The sequence below is a fragment of the Sander lucioperca genome, chromosome 15 (assembly GCF_008315115.2).
Source record: "Sander lucioperca isolate FBNREF2018 chromosome 15, SLUC_FBN_1.2, whole genome shotgun sequence".
NCBI lineage: Eukaryota > Metazoa > Chordata > Actinopteri > Perciformes > Percidae > Sander > Sander lucioperca.
This window is the reverse complement of record NC_050187.1, coordinates 19060031-19083522: the sequence shown is the minus strand read 5'-3', so window position 1 is coordinate 19083522 and position 23492 is coordinate 19060031. Positions and strand designations below refer to the sequence as shown.

The 23492-nt window shown below is 41.3% G+C and overlaps 1 protein-coding gene across 8 annotated transcripts; it reads right to left on the bottom strand.

Moving 5' to 3' along the window:
* Positions 1 to 137: 137 nt before the first annotated feature.
* On the bottom strand, positions 138 to 21828 carry ldb1a (LIM domain binding 1a). Of its 8 annotated transcripts, none has more exons than XM_035992180.1 (12): positions 18505 to 18702; positions 9289 to 9391; positions 8072 to 8116; positions 6671 to 6746; positions 5735 to 5837; positions 5244 to 5416; positions 5022 to 5144; positions 4850 to 4927; positions 4595 to 4718; positions 3583 to 3731; positions 1641 to 1716; positions 138 to 1584 (listed from the first exon to the last, which is right to left on the bottom strand). In XM_035992180.1, the coding sequence occupies exons 1-11, from the start codon at positions 18530 to 18532 to the stop codon at positions 1663 to 1665; spliced, it is 1056 nt and encodes a 351-aa protein (XP_035848073.1). In that variant the 5' UTR covers positions 18533 to 18702; the 3' UTR covers positions 138 to 1584; positions 1641 to 1662. The 8 variants fall into 8 exon arrangements, with proteins under 8 accessions (XP_035848073.1, XP_035848074.1, XP_031160669.1 ...); XM_035992181.1 differs by having other exon boundaries at positions 3589 to 3731; positions 18505 to 18700; XM_031304786.2 differs by lacking the exons at positions 138 to 1584; positions 1641 to 1716 and adding exons at positions 2368 to 2592; positions 21596 to 21828 and having other exon boundaries at positions 18505 to 18605.
* Positions 21829 to 23492: the final 1664 nt, after the last annotated feature.

Below are 23492 nucleotides of genomic sequence, written 5' to 3'. Positions count from 1 at the left end.
TAATTGATCATTTAGGTAAATTTGATCAAATTGCACTGAAGGTTACTCCATTGTGGAACATTCCCAGAGGATGACTCGCCATAAAATAGAGCAACTTTACAGAAATAAAAAAGGATGACTTGGAGGTTAACATTTTCTCTAAATGTGGTTATTTATTGGTTTTTAGTGCATCCGGTTTTCAGATAGACCAGGTACCTCCAACAGCAGAAAATGGCCATCTCTTATATGATAACATACTTGACCATAGTGATAAACTGGCCAGAACAACCTGGGAGTGCCATGTCAAAAAACACAAGTAATGGAATGACCTGTATTAGCATTAACTGACTCAGTAGCCCCACAAACTCTTCCATACATCATCATGAGTATAATACAGGTGGGTTGGACCTAAACAGAAATGTCAGTACATAGAAAAATAAATACAGTTTGCTAAAATGAGGGGAAAATTCTTTTATCAGTGATTGTACTGTTAAAAATATCACATTTAAAAAGACTTAAGAGGGCTTTTCATCTCTTTACATTAGATTAAGTTTCTCATAATTCTAGGGAGGGATACGTTGAATAACTTTTACAGAAATGACTACCTAAAAATATACAAGCACAGACACAAACATGAGTAAAGCCAACAAAATGATTCGTCATAAAACATAAAACAGCACAGTATAATCAATATCTAAAGAATCTTTACATGTAGCTCCTTGGTCTGCAGCTTTCTTAATCTTGATTAAAAACATTTCTGGGAAACTTAAGTTAATACAAAAGTCTTTTTTCTTATTTTACAATCCTGTCAAAACTTGTTTTTAAAATATTTTTGAGTAGCAAATTTGAGAAGTTTTCTGTTATTATGTTTTCTGAAGAGAGGACCCCCAGATAGAGATTCAAGACAAAGCAAACAGTTCTGCAATAACAAGTCAACAGATCCAAACCAGGCGCTGGATGTTAGTGGGGAAAATGTTTCCAGTGTGCAGCTTTGGACTCACATCAAACAAGATGGGAGTACAGTATTAAAACACTAGCCTTGTTCTCCCGTCTAGCACTGAAGCCAATGGACCTGATGACAGTGTGATGGCTGACACAGATAGGGGACATTATATTAAGCACAGACTTACATGGAAGTTATTACCATCACAATAAGAATGATCTAACAGCAATACGTATACATTAATATACTGCAGGTTTCAGATGTTTTACAATTCTTACATTAGCAATAATAGAAGAAAAAAAATACACTGTCAATTCATAAGAAAAATAGATTGGAGTTAATAGTGGAAAACAGTGCAAAGAATAGTCTGGGGTGTTTTTGTTTGCTTGTTTGTCTGTTTAGTTTTTAGAAATTGTTTACAAAAATAAAAACAATTCAAAACAGGTTCTAAAACATAGAAAATGAAAACACACTTCTGTAGCATCTGGTGCTCTGGTCCAGACATGCTGCGTACCACCTCTCTCCAGTACCTCAATGTTTTATGCTGTAGGTGTAGGTGAGTGAGTGAGTGAGTATGTGTGTGTGTGTGTGTGTGTGTGTGTGTGTGTGTGTGTGTGTGTGTGTGTGTGTGTGTGTGTGTGTGTGTGTGTGTGTGTGTGTGTGTGTGTGTGTGTGTGTGTGTGTGTGTGTGTGTGTGAGAGTGTGTGAGTGTGTGTATTTAAGATTTAGCGTAGTGGTTCTCAACTCCGGTCCTCAAGCTCCGGCACTGTACAGGTTTTTGTTCCAACCAGGTCCTACAAAAACAAATAATTGAGTTTTTAAAAACCGAACGTTGAATTTTGATACTAAGAGTGCACACAGTTTTCTGCAGCCTGCAAAAAAATAAGTTAAATAAAAGCTAAGCATTTCTTCCCTGTGACATGAGCACAACAGAAACAACGGGGTGCGTCGTCAAGGAAAACGCACGCCTGAGAGACCCGAGGTTGGAACAAGAACCCACTGACATGGTCGCCATGGCGAGCACTCGGCCAACAGGACAGGCCAACTTTGGCTCAAACACTGTGGTGAGCAATGATGGGGGGGTAAAGACACATGCACACACGCCGCCACCCTCACCACACCTCTAAGAGGACTGACTGGAGCCGAGTAGACAAGGGCCAAGGCTGAGCACCACTGATCATGTGCAACAATGTGACGGAGCGAGAGGGATTCTGCTGACCCTGTCCTTTAAAAGAGCTTTATCAGTCCATCAGCTATTGTTGCTATTGTCCCTTTCCACTCTCCTTTCGTCTCGAAAAGAACATGACGGAACAAAACAAACAAAAATCAATTGAACTCAAGTGCCCGAGGCCACCCTCCCTGACTCCTTTCACTAGTGTGTTGGCTCAGGTGGATCCCAGTAGGATTTAAGCATTGAAAAAGGGACTGGCTGGGACCTCAGCACTCTACTGGGACGACTGGGAGTTGTCATTCTTGCTCTCCTGACTGGAGGGAGCCTTGTTGTTCCAGGGCGATTGTGCCCCCAGCGCAGGCGAGCTGTTGAAACTGTCCTCATCCTCCAGGCCATTCGCCCCATCGAACTGCGTGTTCTCCAGCCGCGTGATCAGACGCTCGTCCTCGTCACCAAACTCCCCTCCCATCAGAGTGGGCTCTCCCACCATCATCACGTCCTAAAGGGGACAGCAAGGGCCGGTACATATTATCCCCATAATACAGGGGGGTGCGCGGAATGACTGGCTGCACGGACGAGTTGTAACTGTTGTTTCTTGCCTATGGTCTCTAACTTGGTTCAATTCCAGCGTTACAAATTCATTTTTTCTAATGAAATGCATTATAATTGATACTTCAAGATAAGTTTTACGGACCAAGGGAGTATTAAAAACCTGAGGTATTCGTGTCCTCTCATTCTTAACCCAATCACAACAGAACAATGTGTTGTCTGGGCATCTACCCTCACAGTTCAGTAGTCCATGTGGCCCTGACTCCCTGCCGCTGTTCCAAGAACCAGGGTCAAGGGGCCCTCCCTACTGGCCAGCAGTGGGCATCCCTGATCCTTGAGTGCTGCATCGGGGGGGGGGGGGTTTCATTCCACCTCGGGTCTCGTTCGCTCAATCAAGCAACCAAATAAGCAAAGACAGCAGTGCTGTGTGAATCATGTGCTCTGATAGACAGTGTTGATACAGCGGCTTTAGAGAGAAAACCTAATTGTCACACTGGAAATCAGAGCAAGATAACCCTACCCCATGGCCCCAAATATTTTGAACATTACATAATAATGGAGGTCACTTGTACCTCCTCTAAATAAACCCATAAACCTGTGGCCCCAGAGGACCAGGGACTGCCCATCACTGGTTCATATCAGGGGGTCTAAGTAAATTTACTCATCCTCAAAATAATTAAGAGAGCAAGCCATATTCCCCCTATCACACCTGAATTCAAACCCCACCTCCAGAAGTCACCCTATGCTATCGCTATCCTGCTGCTACACCTCCTCCTTAAAAACACACCAACAACCCCAGCTACCAACCCCAACACCCACAAAAAACTTTCTAACCTGCTTGCCTTTCTCTCCAACCCATCCACCCTCTGTCTTATCCTCCAATACCTTGCTCAGCTGAACTTGGAGGTGCAGATAGAGGTCAAGTAGATGCAATGCTTACAGGTACCTGGCTGGAGAGTGAAAAGCTGTTGGCTGGACTCTTCTTTTTGCTGTTGCTGTTGTTATTGCTGCCACCGCCAGAGCTCACGGTGCTTCCACCGGACACCTTCCTTTTCCGCCGCTTGTTTGGAGCTTGTCTGGCTGGCTCAGCTACAAGTAGACAAAAGGAAGATGTGTTTCATAATAACATATTTAAGTCTCTGTACATCTGTTGTTATTAGGCCTGTTGCAGATTAACGACTTTTAAAGTGCCCATATTATGAAAAAAAAACACTTTTTCTGTCTCTGGTGCTTCCACACACATACAAACTTTGAAAAAAAATCCACCCATGCTGTTTAGAGTGAGATACAGTTTCTGAATGTGTCCTGCCTTCAGTCTCTGGGTGAGCTGTTCAAAATCGGCACAGCTTGTGACGTCACAAGCCGAAACGAGCAGGCTAACCGCAACCATTAGCTCGTAGCGTTAGCGTTAGCATGCTAACGCTAGCATGCTAACGCTAGCATGCTACCTCGTTCTCAATAGCAAAGCACTGCTACAACACACACAAGTTCACCATAATCTACAAAAGAACTACTTACATGTGCGCCCTCATTTAGAAGTCTCCCAGCTAATCCTGCCTTGTAACTGACCGAAGTTGTAGAAACAGCCTTTCTTTTACTGTCTATGGAGCTAGCTAGCTGACATGATCTACATCTGAGCTACTGCACATGTGCAAGTGCAATCAAAGATAGTACAGAAGAAGAAGAAGAAGAAGAAGAAGAAGAAACAGAAACCAGGTGAAAAGAGGATCTGCAGCAGTGAGAGAGAGCGGTGCAGTACAACAAAAATATGGTGTTTTTTGAAAATTAAACCATGTAAACCTATTCTGGTACAACCTTAAAATACAATTATGAACCTGAAAATGAGCATAATATGGCTGCTTTAAGGCAATTGCAACTGGATTAGTTTGTGGGTACTTCACAGCTTAATGAATGGAAGGGCAACACTGCCATAACTGCGGTGTGCGCGTTACCTGGAGGTGCTACCATTCTTTGCCACTTTTGGAAGAGGCAGGTCTTCAGGCAGTCTCTGGGGCTCAAGCTATAGGTCTTATGCCTTGACATCAACTCTTGCATGGGCTCCAATATCACACATAGCTTTAGGGAAGATAAAAAGAGGAACCAAACAGACATGACTGTATTAATATGTTGTTCCAAGTGTAGTTTAGCTTAAATCAATTTTGATTGATCAAAAGAAGAATAAGATCAACATAAGGAGATTTGCTTACACGGAGGTAGTTGAGCGTGGAGTTGGACAGCCCACATCTGGTGATATTTTTAGCCAGCTGATCAAGCATTTGGGGATCCTGCATGATTGGGTTGAAAAGATGAGATGCTTAAGTGCATGTACAGTATGTGCATTTGAGTGTGAGTGTGTGGTTGTTTGAGTCTGGAACTCACATGCATAGCCAAAATGCTCCTTGGTAGGACCTCTCTGTGTTGTCTGATGCTGAAGTGCCACGTCTTGATCCTCATCATGTCATCAAACATGAACTCTAGGTACAGGCGGCCCTCCACACACACCTTATCCACAGGAGAGAAATAGAATACGTTAGAAGTTACCGCACCAGGAACAGGAAGATAAGGCTGTACATTTTTCATCCAGTGTGACATTAACAGTACCTGTGTGAACATAGGTTTGCCGTTCTGGGTCACCATGGTGCACTGGTCACAGTCGAGAGACACAAAGTTACTGTGGAAGGACTCCTTTGGGTGTTTCAACACATAGAACAACTCAGTGGCGCCCCCCTCAAAAATACTTCGAAAGTATCGCGGAATCAACGTCCTGCCGATAGCTGCACACAACAATGATAACTTTGTCAAAACCTTGTCAATCAAATGAATACAATTCCACGTAGAGAGGGTGTGTGGTTATAGTAGTACAAAATCTGACACGGACATGAAAAGAATCAAATAAAAAAATAGAGCAGAAAGGATATACATAATGCTACTAACTGTGATATGCCAATCTTTATCTTGATGAATGATAACATTTCTCAGATAAATTTAAAAGATATATGAAACATCAAGACAAAATGTATGCCATACATTACAATTAGAACCTGAAAATACAAATAAACATGAGCATTTCCTTTTTTTCTTTTTATTCTTACTGTATCGTTTTGGTCCATCTTCCAGACAGAACGTGATGGTGAGCATGGCGTCATCCTCAAAGAACTCTGTGGTGAAGGCATCCCACCAGAGATTGTCACAGTCCTGAAAGCAGAGGAAGAACCATTACTCTCAATTCTCATTCCTTAAACACTGCAAGCATAACTAGGCAAATTGTGTTGCCATATAATCTCAAATCACAATAAAACATAGCATTCAAGTCTAATGCAGGAAGAGGAAATACATGCTATTATATTCTCCAGTAAAAATAGCGTTTACTATGAAGAGATGAGGAAGTTGCATGAGAATGAATAAACAAAAACACAATGAACATACTAACACTCAAAAAGAAGAAATTCTTGTTTCCTCAAATTTACCACTTGTACAATCCTTCAACTCTTCTTCCGTATAATCTGTATTGATTATATATTGTGTAAAACACTGGATGTTTGAAAATCACGTGACAGCAGATATGCATGCTTCATGATAGTCACGGAAGGGCTCTAAAAGATGAGCAGATAAATACCTATTTTGTTGGTGTAGTGAAGAAGCAAAAACTTGGGACATTGGGTGTTTTGCTGGACTTAATTGTAGTTTAAATCCTGTATATGTAAAAGTGTGCAGACTGACAGCCACATAAAAAAAGCATTGCTCATAACAGCTACTCAGTTGGGCTCTCAGGCATATAAACAGTTGGCACTCCAATTACATTTTAGCCAGGTTGATCAGATAATCCTATTAAGAGCCTGAATGTAAATTAAGTCAGTGCATTCTCAGGCTTAATTTCCCACAAAATCCCTAGCATGGTTAGATACACAGACAGCAGCTGGGAGGGAAAATCTGAAAACACAGTTTTCAGGAGCTGCAGAATGTAACTGTGTTCTTGTACCGCATGTTGAGTTCTTATTACTCTGTATGACTGATGAAGTGACTCTCACCTCTGTCCAATTCTGTAGCCTTTTGTTCAGCTCATATATCCGGTAATCTGTCTGGTTCCCGTACGGTGTGGGTCTCCTAAAACAGAAAACAAGGGGATTCAACACTGTAGTTCAAGCTGCTATAGTGGCTTTTCCACACCCATAGCGCAAACAAATGACATAAGCCACGAGCAAGTTCAGTACAGGCAAATTGAATGCCTATGGGACCTCTGGGACAAACCACAACCGTTTGTTCACTATGCAAGCATCAGTCAGTGCGTTTACCTTAGGGCTTTGACTCCGAACTTCGGTATTCGAATATAATTCGAATATTTAAAAAAAATATTGATATTCAAATGAATATTAGGCAGCCCTTAATATTCAAACCCGTTATGGGCATTGTTTTTTGTAAATGTGTTTGCTTGTAAACGTTTTCAATTCAGATTCCGAGGCTTTTTCAAGCATTTCAAAATGTAATTTTCGCTCGGCCGTAGCGTGGTAGCGTTGCATTTCCCCTGACTTATTTCCTGGTTCTCCTTCTCCATAAACAACGTGAAATCAAGGAGAGGGTTAACTTTTCCTGCTACAGATGTCTCACCGTGGTCAGAAAGAACAGGGGAGACGCTTTGTTCCTCTCACTATCTAGAGTCGCTACTCGCTCTGAAGCTACCAGTAATCACGCAGAGTAATTCTACCTCCGATACAGTTGGTGGCGATCTGCCAACGCATTACTGTTGTTTCCTTCCGGTTGACCTATGTCGACATTACACCAATTGGCCTCTCAATTAGTCAAATTTAACAACTTAATGGTTCATTTACACACTCTTGTCACAGCGTAGGAACGCACAGTGTTTTCACCAGACGACTGACAACTTGTTCAGTACTTGTTTGTATCAGTAACGTTAACCTGTGTCAGGTGGAAGTAGCAAGCTAACTTCGTTAGCTAACTAACATTTAGCAGCTTGGGCTGCTCGGTCCCTCTTTTTTGCTGAGACACAAAGTTGACATCCCTGGAGATGGACAATCTGTCTAGCCATCTCCTGATATCCACTGCTGCCACGGCGGTGAGTAAAACAGATGGACCGTAGGCTCCATGCTGCCAATGGCCCGCTAATTCGGGCATCGCTCACCGACTCACAGCGCTGACTGATTATTTCCGGTTCAAAAACCACTCCAGTGGAGTGGGGAGGGGCAGTTGAAGCATGCGTAGACGTTTAAACCGATCATAGCCCGGATAAGGTCTATACATGGAGGAATACCGCGGTTACTGAAGGAGTTCTCTACCTCTGTTAACCAGGTTATTAGAACTCTGATTTTAACCGGGGTAAGGTGTTTACATGCCGTTTGAGAAATCGGGGTATTGCCTTAACCCGAATATAATCGTTTTTTTAAACTGCATGTAAATGCACTGAGTGTACTCACCCCATTCCAGGCTCCATGTATGATGGGGGGTACATGGGTGTAGGCCTAGGAGGAACAAAAAATATAAACATCAATCATTTTTTAATAAACATAAGTAACACCAAGAATGTGTGTTTTAGTACTATACAGTGGCACTTATAAGTTTATGAACCCATGCTAAAGTTAAAGCTAAAAAGAGGAATAAAAAAAAAAATCTTTTGGAAATTGATCTTTATGCCTTACTTAAATAAATGAGGAAAAATCCAGCCTTTAAGGACACCAATTTTCTTTGTGAATGAATAATGTATCGTAAATAAAATGTTCTTCCTTAAAATACAGGGGGCATAAGTAAGTACACTCCTATGTTAAATTCCCATAGAGGCAGGCAGATTTTTATTTTTAACGGCCAGTTATTTCATGGATCCAGGATACTATGCATCCTGATAAAGTTCCCTTGGCCTTTGGAATTAAAATAGCCCCACATCATCACATACCCTTCACCATACCTAGAGATTGGCATGGGGTACTTTCCATAAAATCATCTCTCAATGCAAATCAAACCAGCTATTAGGCTAACTGAAATAAAACCATGCCAATCTCTAGGTATGGTGAATGTATCATATGGCATGACCTCTGAACCTTGATCTCAGGGTTAGGTTTCAAGGCTATCAGAGCGTTAATAATAATAATCCACATTACAATAGAACAGGGATGTATAGAAAAGCACTTGCAACTAAAAAAGTATACATGTAATAAATTGTACTGTAAAAAGAAATGAGAGCCACACTGCATGTTAGTGTAACATCCAACTTTGTCTGCCACTTTTAATTAGGGTGAATGTAGCTTCTTCTCTATTTTTGCTTTATTAGACCACATTTAAAACCAATCCGCTTTGGTAGTCAACCTCTCATTTGATTTTATTCCAATATCACTATTAAAGATGGGGTGATCAAACATTCCAATTTGAAGAATGTGCAAAAACATAAGCCGTAAAACATCATTAGACGTAGATGATTATTTATTAAAAAAAAAAAAAAAAAATATATATATCAGCATCTAAAGATATATGTTGTATTCTTCAGTAAAACATATTTGTCAAGACAACAATGACATCAAAACTAACAGCTTGCAAGAAGTAAAAAAGGAGACAAAGAAATAATGCTAAAGGAGCCTTAGTTTTAGACATATTTTCCTTTTGACAGAAACTCTCGTGTCGTGACATTATAACCCAGACCTACCCAACATCTCTGTCCAGCATAGCGCCTGGATGGAAGGGGGGAAAGCTGCCGCCGTTGGGGGGCTCCTTAGGAGAGTACAGCTTGAATGACTTTGACGAACAGCCTGCACACAAGCACACAGCAGAGGAGGAGAAAAAAGGGCAGAGATTTAGAGGAGATTTAGATTACTTTAGATTTAGCTCATTTAAATCACAGCATCATCTAAGTAATCCAATGCTGGATGATTTTGTTGAGATTTACTCAAATAAAACACACGCTGCCAAAACAATTTCCTGCTGCTTTCATTATCTAATGCATCTTCAATCTGGTAAACGGACAAGAAAAAAAATATCACAAGGAGGAAAAAAAACAAGCCATATTATTAGCCTGCAGAAATGTGAACAAACAACGAGTGAAATGGGGGGATACAAGCAGACGAGATGGTACAGCATGTTCTTTGTGTTCTTGTACCATCCATACCATTATAGAGAACCCTCTTTTCTGCATACAGCCCCATATGATCCTTACCATGCGCCTCTGCTGTGTGTGTCCCTCAAGTTGCCTCTTCTACCCATCCCCCCTCCCTTTCGCTACCCCAGCTGTTGTTAACCCTTGTCTGTCCATATAAGGCATTCATGCTCAAACAATCAGGGCTCTGAGAAAATATCTATTCTGTATCTCTACTCGAGACGGAGACCTACTGGACTACTACTGCTTGTAATTAGGTCTGACCCAAAAATGTGTATACCAGCGGCAGACCGGGATGTTGAGAAAAATAATCCCTGAAAATCCCAGACTGGCCAATCACAACCACCCTACAGCTTCACTACTTTCTAGGACATAAGGAGAAAAATGTGATACAAATATGGCAATGTTGAGATCATAAAGAGTCTTAACTGTTCCTGTATTTGCCCCCTGATAATATTGTTAATGCTGGCCCTGCTTGTAAATCCAATATTCCCAACAGGCAACTGAAGGCTGTTAATTTGTGACTATGTCACAATTGATGCACAACACTCAAGCTATCAGCTTGGCATATAAATGATGATTGTACCAAATCAAAACCAGCAGAGGGAGAAAGAATCAACATGGGCCACTCTAATACAGGACGAGAGCTGTATCTTTTAATCGTTTCACATCACTTTTGGTGAACTAATGGATACCCCACCGGCAGACTACAAATGGTGATGGTTTAAGTCAAGACAACTAGAAATGGAGGGGAAAGGCATGTGTTGGGGTTAAGTATGTCTGTGTTCTGTGATCTGTCTGTCTTCCTTCACAGCCCAGTCTCCGCTCCTTGAACAACTACAACTCCTTCATTTACTCTCTCATCCTTTACTCCCTTGATTCAGTATACCCAAAAGAGTCATGGCAGGTCATCTTCTCCTCCCCATTACTATATGGGTGAACCTGTTGAGGAATAGCCAACAATGGTTCTCTGTGAATTACCGCTGACCTATAGAACCACCCCCCTCCCCCCACACCAGTCCCAGACAGCATTCAACCACTTATGAAGTCTTTGTTGAATCTGATGCACATTGTGCCAAAACACAAATGCCAATGCAACAAATGAGTCTTATTTTCTCTGATATATAACGCCTCCACATTCAGAAATATACATTCTGCACAACTGCTGACAGTTTATTCTCACCTTATATAAACACCAACACACACAGCCTAAAAAAGAAGTCCTGTCGACAGAGTTAAACCTATCTACAGCCTCTACGGATTATAGGACCCAATCTAACAGAAGCATGCATAATGACAATTTCACGAGCCAGCAATAAGGTCTTGCCAGTCAGCATCATTTAATATAAGAAGATAACATGAGAGATCATGATGCATAACCACTCCAACAAAGGTTAGCTTTAAAGAGTGAGAATTTAGTGCAGTTCAGTCCGCCCAAACTGTTCATTGGAAACAATAGAGCTGCATCCAGAGGTTGGCCCTAAGCCAATAACACATCCAAAGCGATGTGTTTAGAATGCAAACATACTTGCTCTGTTTACTGGTGTAAATGCATTGCTCTCGGTCTGTGGAAATGCACAGTCGACATTAACAAAAGACGAAGGCCGGTAACGTTATCACTTTAACACACGCGACCAGACGTAGACTGAACGGCAGGCCGCATTCATTAACCGTTTGCAGAGGATGGATGCCATTGCTAAGCTATTAACCTAGCTAGCTAGTTGCTAAACTAACGTTACCGTTATCACCGCCACACACTTATAGCTATAATTTCCCGTGCTTGTTTACAAGCAGTTTCAGCGGTTTATTGGGAACCAGTGTTGCTGCCAAAGTAGTGAGGCTGTAAGTTTGAGTTACCTGCAGAGAAACGTCCACCGATACGCGGTGTTGCTCAACACCTCTGCTCGGTGTTTCTAGCCAGCTAGCCTCGCTGCTAGCCGGAGCGGCTGGATGGTGAAAACTCCAGCTCCCGGTCGTTGATAATGTAACCTTAGTCTTACAATCACAAACAAGACGAATAGCGACTGAAAGTACAACACTCCAGTTAGTTGCCCTGGTTCCTGTCAATTAGCAATCCCCAACTAAATGTTTTAAATGTCATTTGTTTGGGGGATGGTGCTATCTTATCTACTACTACTACAGGACCCTTTGTTCCTGCCAGCCGAGACACGAAAAAAACAAAGGCCCCGCCTCCTCCAGGCTCCCCCGCCCATCCCATCACACAGGCCCGGGACAAAACACAGGCCTGCCTGACAGCCAGGGACCCCAATTTGTCTTGTCCAGGACTCATACGTACATCATTGGTCCCCAACCCAGAGTGGTACAAGGTTGGTCCACTTGAGAGGAACAGTTATCAGCCTATATTACGGATGGAAAAAATAATCTTATTCCACAGTCTGGCAGCATCATATATTATGTATGAGCTCAGCTTGGTCCAGCTCTTCATTGAAGCTATATGATGTTTGCACTGTGTCAATTGGCTTTATGTTTGTATCACTTCACCATTCTATCAAATGGAAGTATATTTGAAATGTGCATAATTTTATACACATGTCCACAGAATTCACTCAGGACATATTAGGTATGGAAACTTTGGGGACTAGAATTTAGAAGTTGTGTGGGTTTGAACAATATTTGGCTGTACAGCATGAGTTTGTAATGTGTGACCAACTGGCAGATCAGAGGTTAAGTTTACAGTGTTTCTTGTTGCAAGTCTTAGACAGATATGATGTCCTCAGATTCATGATAAACCATACCATAAACATATGAAAAAGATACTACCAACATACTATAACAAGGACTATAACCAAATATGTAAAATATAGCTGTTTTAAAATTGGAATCTGTACAGTTGTGTGTAGGATGTGCAAAAATATTAACATTATATCAACACATTTAATGAGGAATAATATAACGGTTACATTTCAAATATAAACAATAGATGCCAGTGCAATGGAAATTATATTCATTCATATTTTTTGCAGGGTTATATCCTGTGAAACTGCAGTATTTGAGAATGTTTTTCCAACATAGTGCTTTTATAAAACCTTTGTATGGTGGGGGCATTGAAACCTCATTCAGTCATAATAATCAGTCATGAGGAATAAAGTGATAGGGACATTTTTTTGCTAGGGCTACTAGAACAATGTGAACTAGCACTGGTCATCCAGTACTTTACAGTCCGCCCTGACCGTAACAATCCCAAATTGAAAAAACAAATGACAGAGGTTTAGACGTTTTGTTTAGCAAATCTGCGACAAAGACTAGTTACTTAAACAGGCTGTTTCAAACGAACTTTGTAAAGGCTTAAAAGGAAAAATGATTGACTTGACGGATGACTCAAATCCTTTAGACCACAGTCCTGAGCCCCAGATTATGTAAGGGTATAATCTGCAGCCTCACTTTTAATCAATAACCACTCTAATGTTTACAAGCAATATATTTGAAGCCCGGAAAACCTTTTGTGGTCTCAGAGTGCATTTAAAGCTAAATTTGTTGAGGCTTTCACTTGAGCTGTCATTTTGTAGAATTGTATAAACCAGGAGAGCAGATGAGAGAAGCGAAGCAATGCATTTCATTGAGAAAGTTAACACATCTGACCCACACCAGTCAGATACTGCATAAACACCACATCAAGCAGAGATATACAGCATCATTTGTAGATTGTGTTCAGTGTTCAGACTGGAGGGGAGTGCCACAAGAATATCTGGTGTGAACTGTGGTTACATCATTGGTTACATTTTGGAAAAAGATGCACCTCAAAACCTCTTTCTCTAAAGAAGTGACTGTGTAGTTATACCAGAAAATTAATTATTAAACAGCTGCAAAGGGGAATAAAAGAAAGACTAAAGTTTTTTGTTTTAACATAGGACCAGATCCAGGATCTCTTGTTGAAAACAATGATTCACCAGCCTGCTTTCTGTTCAGTGTTGATGGAGTGGCACAAGAAGAGATGTGACAGAACAGCATCTCCCTCTGCTGGCAAATGCTGCAAACATCCTCATGCTTCACAATAGAAAAGAGTATAATACAGTAAAATGATCTTTTTCCAGGAGTTTATACTGTACACTATTTACAACTAACATCTTTTTAATAAAAAAACTATAAAATCTCTCATTTGTATCATTTAGTTATGATACATGATTATAACAATAACTTTTACGTGCACAATACTGCTTATATTTTAAGACTTAGGCATCTAAAGGAAGTCTGCATTATCTGCATTATCATTACAGAAAACAAATAAAGATGGGCCAAATGGAAATGTGGATCATACGACACAAAATATGGGATATTGCATACAGTACATACATTACTGTTGGAGTGTTTCAGTCTTGAGAATTGGATCCTATTTCACCTGTATTTAGTAAGAGTAACATTTAGTACACACATACACACAGAGTACCTGGCAAGTAGGACTGGCAGGCAGTGATCACATTAAATGGCAGTCATATACACAAGAACTAAGTCCTATTTTAGTCCTTGGAAAACTGGTCTTGTACTACACACGATCTCTTGTATTTATAGATCCCTAGCTCCTAAGACCACATTGCGTGTGCTATTTTATGCAGAGGTGGACTGCATAGCAGCATTCACACTGAACTGCCTTACGTGCACTTTCATGGCACGTAATAAAGTGATCTATAATACAGAAAAATATAAAATAGATTGGTCCATTACTCAGACGTCTTTACAGTTAGACCTTTTTTTTTTTCTTTTTTTCTTTTTACAGTTGAGTAGAACTGAGATGAGCTGTAAACAAGTCTAAACTGACTCCACACAGGCCATACACCATACACGTGGAAACATGCTTTGAATGCATTTTTCGAAATCTTCCAACGTATTGTGTCTTATGACAGAGAGTGAAGCAGTAGTAAGGAAATCTGAAGAGAGCCGAGTGAACTGCACGTTCAGACTCTTGTTGCTGCTTTTTCTAGACACCACAGTGAAAGCACAAACCCGTCAGGGAAACTAATGTGACACCTGACTGGTAGTGATAGCAACAAAGGCAGCAGACAGAACTAACACAGACTGCACCAAAAGGACACAACTGTGGCTTGACAGGAGGAAGTTAAACAGCATGTGTTGAAGATAAAGAAGGATAATAAAAGAAAGCTAGTATGTGAATGTCTGTGTGAAGGTTGGTGTTCTAGACATTGCTACAGAGGTCACTGATCTGAATTTAGGCAGAATTAGTCTGTTGTTGACAGACAGGATCTGGTGCAGTTTGGTCGTTTTTACAGCTTCTGTTGTGCCATCCAAGGAATGAAATGACGTGGCCTGAAATAAATGTCACACCCAAACGTACTACTACAATGTGTTATTAAAAAAATATTTAAATCCACCATAAAATATAATGTACACTTCTTATTATAACAACAACAACTCAGTTTTAATGTTGGTTCTTAAACTGAACAATAGAAAAACAGACAGCACAAAATTATTTAAAGAGCACCTGAATTTACTGGAATATGGGCACTTTATCTAATTCACAACATTAGGCCCAGAATACTTATTTTAATGTCCCATTACGAATACTATAAGCCTGATGAGTCAGTCGCTTATTCCAAGTAAATGGACCAACTCCACCAAGTCCTCCTCCAATTTCTGACATCAGTTTAGAAAATCATTTGTTAGGCTTTACTGTCCAAAGAACAAAAAACATTTGGATGTATGGCAGAAATCCCTTTAACAGCTAAAATATCAATATTCGCCTTGATTTGCATACACTTTAGCACATCTAGTCTGTTCAATTAATCTTTGACACCCACCAGATCAAGCAGGCTGTTTACTTCAATATACATTCATAAAGTCTTGTGCAAAAAATAAACTTATCTAGTAGATGGTTTGTATGCTAAATTTACACTTTCACATACACAGGTGGCAGAGAGATTCAGCACAAAGCTTTCAAATAACTGCAGCTTTTTTTTTTACACCTTTTGTTTTAAGCACAGCTTTGTTTCAATCGGAGCACTGTTACCATCACCTTCTACCTCAGTACCAAACCTGCTTTCATGTTTTAAAGACTCTGCAGCTTGCACATCTTTTATAGAAAATCATTTTCCCCATCCCACACATTTAGTCTTCTCCCTATCCTCCCCCTCCTCCCGGCTGTGGCACATGCCAGCTTTCCTCTGCCATCCTGTCGGCCTGCAGCAGATGTGACATCACTATAGCACGTCTCCAATCTGCACCCCCTCTCATCTCTCTGACTCCCCAGCATCTCTGTCTCCCACGCATTCCTTCTTTCTCTCTGCCTCTGCACACACAGCCATTTTGATGTAGCAAACAAGATCTGAGAGACTCACTAGGGTAGAGAGAGGAGGGGACGAGGAGAAGAGAAGAAGTGAAGAATTGAGGAAGGGAAAAAAAGAGGCATAGGCTTTCAGCGCAGTGAGATAAAGCTGAGGCAGTCTTGTTGTTGTGTAACGGTGATCAAAAAAGCCCTGGCTGTTTGGCTGCCATCTTGGCTCTGCTTTAAGTCACTTTTCTCCAATCAGGAGCCATGTGACTTTCTGCATGAGGTAACACCACTGTTACTGCAAAAAAGGCAGTGAAGGAGGGATGAGGGAGTGACAGAGAGGGAGAGGGGGTGGGGGGGGAAGAGGGGGAGAGAGTGAGATGAGGAAGGCAAAAATGGGAGGGGGGGTGGTTAGAGTGAGATGGGTGAGAGATGGAGAGAGTGGTGAGCAAAGGGGAGCGCATGCTTGAGTGCATGTGAGAATGGAGGGGAGAGAGGGGGGTATCTTCAGCTCACAGGCAATCTATTTTTACCATTTAGTCTGAACAAAGGATGTGATTGGCTCCACTGTGTTAGGACGGATCTCCTTCATGCCGGGAACAAAGCCTTAAAAAGGCTGATTCACAGCAAAGTCACAACAACAGCAGGATGTCACAGGGTTGTCAATGAACTAGACAGACAGGAGGAGTCTGTTTAGTATTATGGCTCACATTCTGCCACATGTAAATATGCTTAGTTTAGATCCCTTTATTCTATAATGCTTTAACCCAATAACAAAATGAAGACAAATGGGACCAGATGAAAATAGAAAGTGGTGTAGAATAAGAGAGGATTTGTTTTTCCAATGCAGATTCACACACAAAGGATGGGGAGGATCTTCCATCCACCATTGTACAAGAATGTAAACAAACCAGCATTCAAATATAATGATTTACAGCGCACGCACAGAGAGGAAGAGAGAAATTGTTGATCAATGTTGCCCTGTGGTTATCTGACAGATTCACCAGCCTAAACTTGTTTGAGCAGGCTCCTTGTGAAGATGTACAGTATGTCTGTGTGCGAGTGTACGTGCGTGCTGTACATGTGCACGCATTTCCTGCATATGTAAACCTGTGAGTGTTTGAGTGTTGGTGCACACAACATGCACATGGCAGATCTCTCTGGTTCGGCCTCTTTCTCCGTGCATACATAAAAAAACATATGGATGTCATTAAAAGTTTCTGCTCCAGAGTGAAGTCTATCATCAGAGAGAGCGGAAAACTACAGGAGAGAGCGAGTAAGCAAGATAGTAGAGAAAAGATCTGAGGAAGAACATCAAGCAGAGGCCTCTCTAATATTATTCCATCTGATAGGCAACTACCAATGTATCAGAGCAGCCCAGTTAAAATGATACTGACACCCTAATTCAATCTCCCCTCTCTGAGATCCCCCTGAGCAGATGCTACGATTTAATTTTCTCTGTTACTTGCTCCCTTGTGCTGCACAGACTCCGTCCCCTGGCACTGTGAGGCTTTCACTGTGCACAAGACAACCGTCTCTGTAGCCCGCCTGCTCTCACTGTGGTACCGTTAAAGAGAAATTGCTCCAAAGTCATACAGAATCAAACACTCTATGGGAGAGAACAGATTATAAGATCTTCTTGATAAAAGTTGCTACAATATTTTGCTTGCCAAAGACTGACGTGTGCAAACAAACTAGGACAGTACTAGATTTCCTTCCTCTTGCTCTGACACAGTAGCACAAGAGCAGAGTGTGGATACTGATTACCAATAAGACACCATAACATATTATGTAACCTTAATTTAAAGCTCAAGAATGTTGGTTTCAGAAAAATCCAAGCCAAGCGTAACAACTGCATTAAAAAACTAAAATATGCAGGAATGCAAAGTCACAATCACAAAGAGCTGCCTAATATCCAAACAGCAGCTTAACTCCAAGCAAATGTAACTCTTTGTTACATTTTCTTAAGTACCATCATCAAAAAAGACCAGCTTTAAACCATTTTGAAGTGAGTAAAGTACTTTTGACTCATTCAATTCTGCCCCATGGGACAAATATGAAAAACAGTTCCTGTGACAGTAAGTAGTGATTTCCAACAACTCTATAAGAGCACAAATAATGACCTATAGTAGCTAGATAAAGTGGAGAAAAGGAGTGAAAAGAGCCAGCAAGTAAAGCATTATTGATATATCAGTGTCTGTACGTGGCAAAACTCAAAGAGCCATTGATCTGTTGCACAGCAAGCTAGCGTGACTGAGAGGGTCTGCTGAACAACTCAATCCTAAAGCGTGGTAGCCTCAGTCTATAACCTTGTTTTAGGACATGTGTTGAGAGTGTAGCATGGCTTCACCAACACACACACGCATGCACACACAAACTCACACACACACACACACACACACAGCTTGACGCTGGCCCTAGGCGGCTTTGCAGCACTTTTACATAAGTCATCTTTCTGACAGCACCACTGAGCACAGAGACGGAGGAGGAAAACGGGAGAAAGAGAGAGAAAAAGAGTAGGCACTCACCGGGACAAGCACAACCTCCAACAGACATCTTCTCACATGTTGGGCTCTGCTCTGAACGAAACAGCTGCACTCAGTCCACACGCTGCTCGCATGGGCTAACTCTGAGGGAAAACAACACAGACAGAGGGCTGGAGAGATTAGAGGGAGTGGTACAAAGCAGGGCATGTACACACCACAACTACACTCCTCTCTCTCTGTCAGAGGCAGGAAGTTGGCAGTTGAGCTCTAGCTGCATCATTAATAGGCATATTGCAACACAAGTGGGAGGGGAAATGAGAGAGTAGTGAAATAGAAAGAAAGAGCCTTTACATAATGTGGGACTGGAGTAAGTAATATGGAATGGAGCAAGGGACTGTGTGTTTGTGCATTTGTTTATGAAAGGGAACATGCAAGAGGGATGCAATTAGAGCAAAGGAAAGGAAAGAGAAAAAAATGCATAAGGTGTGTGTGTGTGTGTGTGTGTGTGTGTGTGTGTGTGTGTGTGTGTGTGTGTGTGTGGCAGTGATGTATCGTCCATTTTTGCCCGGTGCTACTGTGGGAAATAAACATACTCAGTAGGAGCCCAGAGGCAAAGGGTCATTACTGCCAACCAAACACATAGCACATACAAACACTCACTCACACACCCTGCCTTCTGTTTGACACATTTCCATATATCTTTCTGTCTCCCTCTCTTGCTTCTTTCGTCTGTTTTTCTGTTGCCCAGAGAAGACTGGTGTTAATCACTACAGACAGTATCGATTAAAAATGCAAAGCCCACCTGGAGTGCAGGGACACTGGAGACCCATGGGAGGTAGTAAGAGCGCGCATTACGGATGTGTACACGCTCACACCCAACAGGAGCTGCAGGTAAACGGTCTGACTTGACTGCAGACTGTTTGCGCAGAAGCTGCCTCTTTTCTCGCTTTTTAATCTTACTTTCCTCTGTCTATTTAATCTCCTCACCCTGTTGATATTACTTCGACCTTTCTGCAGCTTGATGTGATTTTGTTTCATTTCCTTTCCTTCCTCCACGTCTCTGGTTTCCCTTCCCATTCATCCCATAACTTCTCTTGACTTAAGCGTGCCTGTTCTTCGAGCCAATAATCTCATAATCTCACACTGTACTACACAAACACACGCACACATAACTGACTCCCATGAGCTGGATGTCTTTGTTGCTTGTGCACCTGATTCTGTCAGGTGGTAGTTACAGACTGAGCCATATCATGGAGTCATTGTGACTGAAGTAATACAAGAAAAAATTGAAAATGTTTAAAGAAATACAGCTTCCGTCTTAACTGACTGCAAAGAAATACACCAGGACTGGTGACAAAGACTACACTATAAAGTGACTACCAAAAAAAGGCTAATTGTACCCCCAGGGGGTACTTCTGCAGTACTTGTAAAGACTGTAGAGCTCTACTTATTTGACAAAATAGAAATTATGATTTCTTATTATTATATTACATGTTGTAATTGAGAGTGCATGAAACTACATAGTTAGCAAGAAAGCAGAGAAGTCTGAACAGTTGGCTAAAAAGTAATGGATAGTTAAAATAGTTGCTTAAAAGTGATGGATGACCCATGAACGGTTGAAATAAATGGCTAAATTTGATGGAAAAATTGTAAAAATCTAAAATAATGCAGAAAAAACAGTTCAAGTAATTAGGTAAAATGACATATTAACAGTTGAAATACTTAGTTGAATGTAATTGATAAATGGTTGAAATGGATAAAAGTAATAGATAAACTGATTAAAATTATGTCCAGCTTCTGTTGAGGTCATACAAATGCAAACTTGACAATTGTTATATAAAAAGTTGTTGTAGTAATATTCACTTTTATATTATAATGGTGTTAAATACCATTCAGTTTAAAATAATGACTGTGGGGGTACATCAAACCACTGGTCTATTATAGGCCTAGCCTATCTATGTATCCTCTGCACTAAAGAAGCCCCCCAAAAGTGAGTTGAAGCCTAGTTTAACAAACCTCAGATTTCTGTTGTCTGTCACTCCCAACCAATATACTAACAAAAGACAAACAACTATCACAACTGAAGTGAAAGCTGACAGGTGCATTCCCCACACACCAGCGCACTGGCAGAGGCATCACAGTTAAATGTCATAAACGGTGTCAGACATTGTTTTCAGGACCAAGACACAATGAATAACCCTGCGGGCCTCCTCTTCTTTTCCCCTTACTTGTCTTCTCCCCTTCTTTTCATTTCCACGTCACACACACAAACACTTTGTTTCTCTTTCAACAAGGGTCTGTCTCTCTCTCTCTGTCTCTCTGTCATGCTGCTATTCTGTCACCATTCGGTCCTTTGTGCGCCTTGTAGGTCGCGATCTGCTGGGTTTGACATTTACAGCAGATTCTGCTACTGTAAAATGGTGAACTCTGAACAAAGGCAGATATGAGAGATAGAGAGAGGCATCCCAACACTGCAACAGAGAGAAAATGAAGAGATAAGAGTGAGAGAGCAGAAAAGGAGGAGGGGTGCGTGAATGTGATTTGGGAAATGGCTTCTGTTTCCAGGAGCGATTAGGCTTTGAAGCTGAGCACTTCACCACTGACTGCACTGTCAGGCATGCTCTCTCTCTCTCTCTCTCTCTCCTCTCTTCCTCTCACTCTCCTACTCTTGCAGATACAGAGATTCCTGCTATGTCAACACATCAACATATCGCTCAAAAAGCTGCTCTGAGAATAATGAAGTTCTCCCTCTGTTCTCTCACTGTGGAAACATGCAGCAGCTCCATAACACTATGTGACAGACAGCAAAGTGCCTGCACACAGACACACTGACTGCCTTGCTCACTGAAGTATACATCTGCTCGCACACTAATTCACTCTAAGCATGTTATCCTCTGACAGCAGACAAACACTTGCTCACATGCACTCACAACCTTGTTTTTTTTTCCAAAATACCCAACAAAATATTTAAAAAGCTCCAGGTGGTATACTTGTTATCTCAGGTGAGTTCATGCCATTAATGCTTACCTCTCAGTCTTTTGTCTTGCAGCTGTTCTGCCCCCCCCCCCTTTCTTTTCTGCACACTCTTTCTCACAGACAAACACTCTTAAACATCCCCCTTTTCAACACTTACCTTTGCCTTTCTCTTTCTTCTGTGCCCACCCTCACTCGAAAAAGTAGAGGTAACCAAGCTGCGCCAGCAGAGAGAGAGAAGGAGACTGTGATGAACAGATGCAGATAGGAGACACAAATGGAGGGGGGATCTAGCAGTGTGCAAATTGGATGATGAGAAGGAAGGAAGGAAGGAGGGAAGGAAGGAAGGAAGGAAAGTGGAGGAGGAAGAAGAGGAGGATGAGGGGGGAAAAAGGGGGGGGCTCTCAGCTGCACTGGTATGAATATGACGCAGAGGCAGCAGCCAGAGCCACTTCTCCTCTCCTCTCCAGCCCCATCCCTCCATATCCACCAAGAGAGAGGAGAGAGGGGGAGAGAGGGCACTGTATCCATGGCAACGGCAGAGCAGCGGTAGGTAGCGGTTAAGTAGTGTGTTGGGGCACAATGGTGTTCCTCTCTTTCTCTGTCTCTCTCACATACAGACATGCTCATACAGCTTTCAGCTCCCAAGCTGTAGAGGAAATTTGAGCAGCAGTGGATTCATCAGGACATGACTGGTAATGAGAAGCAGAATGGTTGGACCAGTTGTGTCTTAGACACGTGGGGAACAGGCACCAAGCAAGCACAAGTTAAATCTACTGTAATAGCAGCAAACTGCATCACGCATCAAGTTAAACTCTAAACATGCAGATTACTCTTACTACATAAAGTACACAGCAGGGATGGTGTGAAATACTGCAAACACAAGGATTTGAGACAGACTAAAGACTAAAACCAAAAAACTCCAACTGTCTCCGTGTAAAGACAAAGACGAGATCTTGAAACAAAACGATGAAAAATACAATAATGTCTTCTTGTGGCATTCAAGTAAATCGCACAATTATAGGAACAAATATTTAAAACTTTCTTCTACTTTTCATCTACTTGTTCTTCCTTGAAAACACTGCTACAGCCATTAGGCACATTCAGTCGAGAGCCATGTAAATGTTTCCCTCTCCATACATCACACTCATCAGGAGCAAGTTGGGGTTCAGTGTCTTGCTTGAGGATTTTCAACAGGACAGGAAGAGCCAGGGATTGAACTACAAACCCTTCAATTTTTTTATAAATGTTATATTAAATGTTATATGCTGTGGCACATAACTAAAAGGGTCTTGTTCTTCAAACGAAATGCAGCAAGGGACAGTGAGACTCATTATTGTTGCCTGAGGGATTCCTGGATCGACTGGACAACTACAGTGCAGTGGGTCTGTAACCTGGGCTTTCTGCTGTGTTTATTTTATTTGCCTGTTTATTTATTTTTGTATATTTTGTATTATTTGTTTTGATTTATGTATTAACTGTCTGTACAATTTACTATAGCCCTCATTTTTATTATGGGCTGCATTTAGACATTCTATTGAAACTCCCTTGCTGTCCCCTAGGTGAATGGAGACAAGTCTTTTATTTCATGCATTGTCAATAAAATCTTTATGTTTGGTATAGCAGTCTCTGGCTCCAGTTTATTCTGGGTTTTGTGTATTGAGTTATGACAAAGAACAACATAAGAGTCCTCCAGTCCTCCTGAAGAGCCCCCCCTTACTTTCTTGTTCCAGTCACTGGAAGTACAAGCAATTAGACGAAAACTGTGGGAGCAGTAATGCCAAACAGATGTAAAATAACCAAGAAACTTTAGTATAGGCACTGCCAATTAACCTTTTCTAAAAATTATAACTTTTTCCAAACTTCCTATAATTAACACAAGTTACTAGAATGTGTACTAAAACAAGGCAAGTAGATGTATAACAAACAGAATAGTTTCACACAGCCTGTGCATTGTAAAGTCATGTTTTTTTTCAGCAATGGAGTTGGTATTATATTAGAAAATAGTGTTTATACAATGCAGAATAGTTTTCACTCAATGTACTAATGACAAACAG

Excerpts from the sequence above, each read along its gene's own strand:
- ldb1a (XM_031304786.2), bottom strand. The coding sequence starts at position 18,532 with ATGTCTGTTGGAGGTTGTGCTTGTCCCG. Across the intron at positions 6,747-8,071 it reads TACATGGAGCCTGGAATGGG|GAGACCCACACCGTACGGGA; the intron begins GTGAGTACACTC and ends TTTCTGTTTTAG. Across the intron at positions 5,145-5,243 it reads GCAAACCTATGTTCACACAG|GTGTGTGTGGAGGGCCGCCT; the intron begins GTACTGTTAATG and ends CCTGTGGATAAG.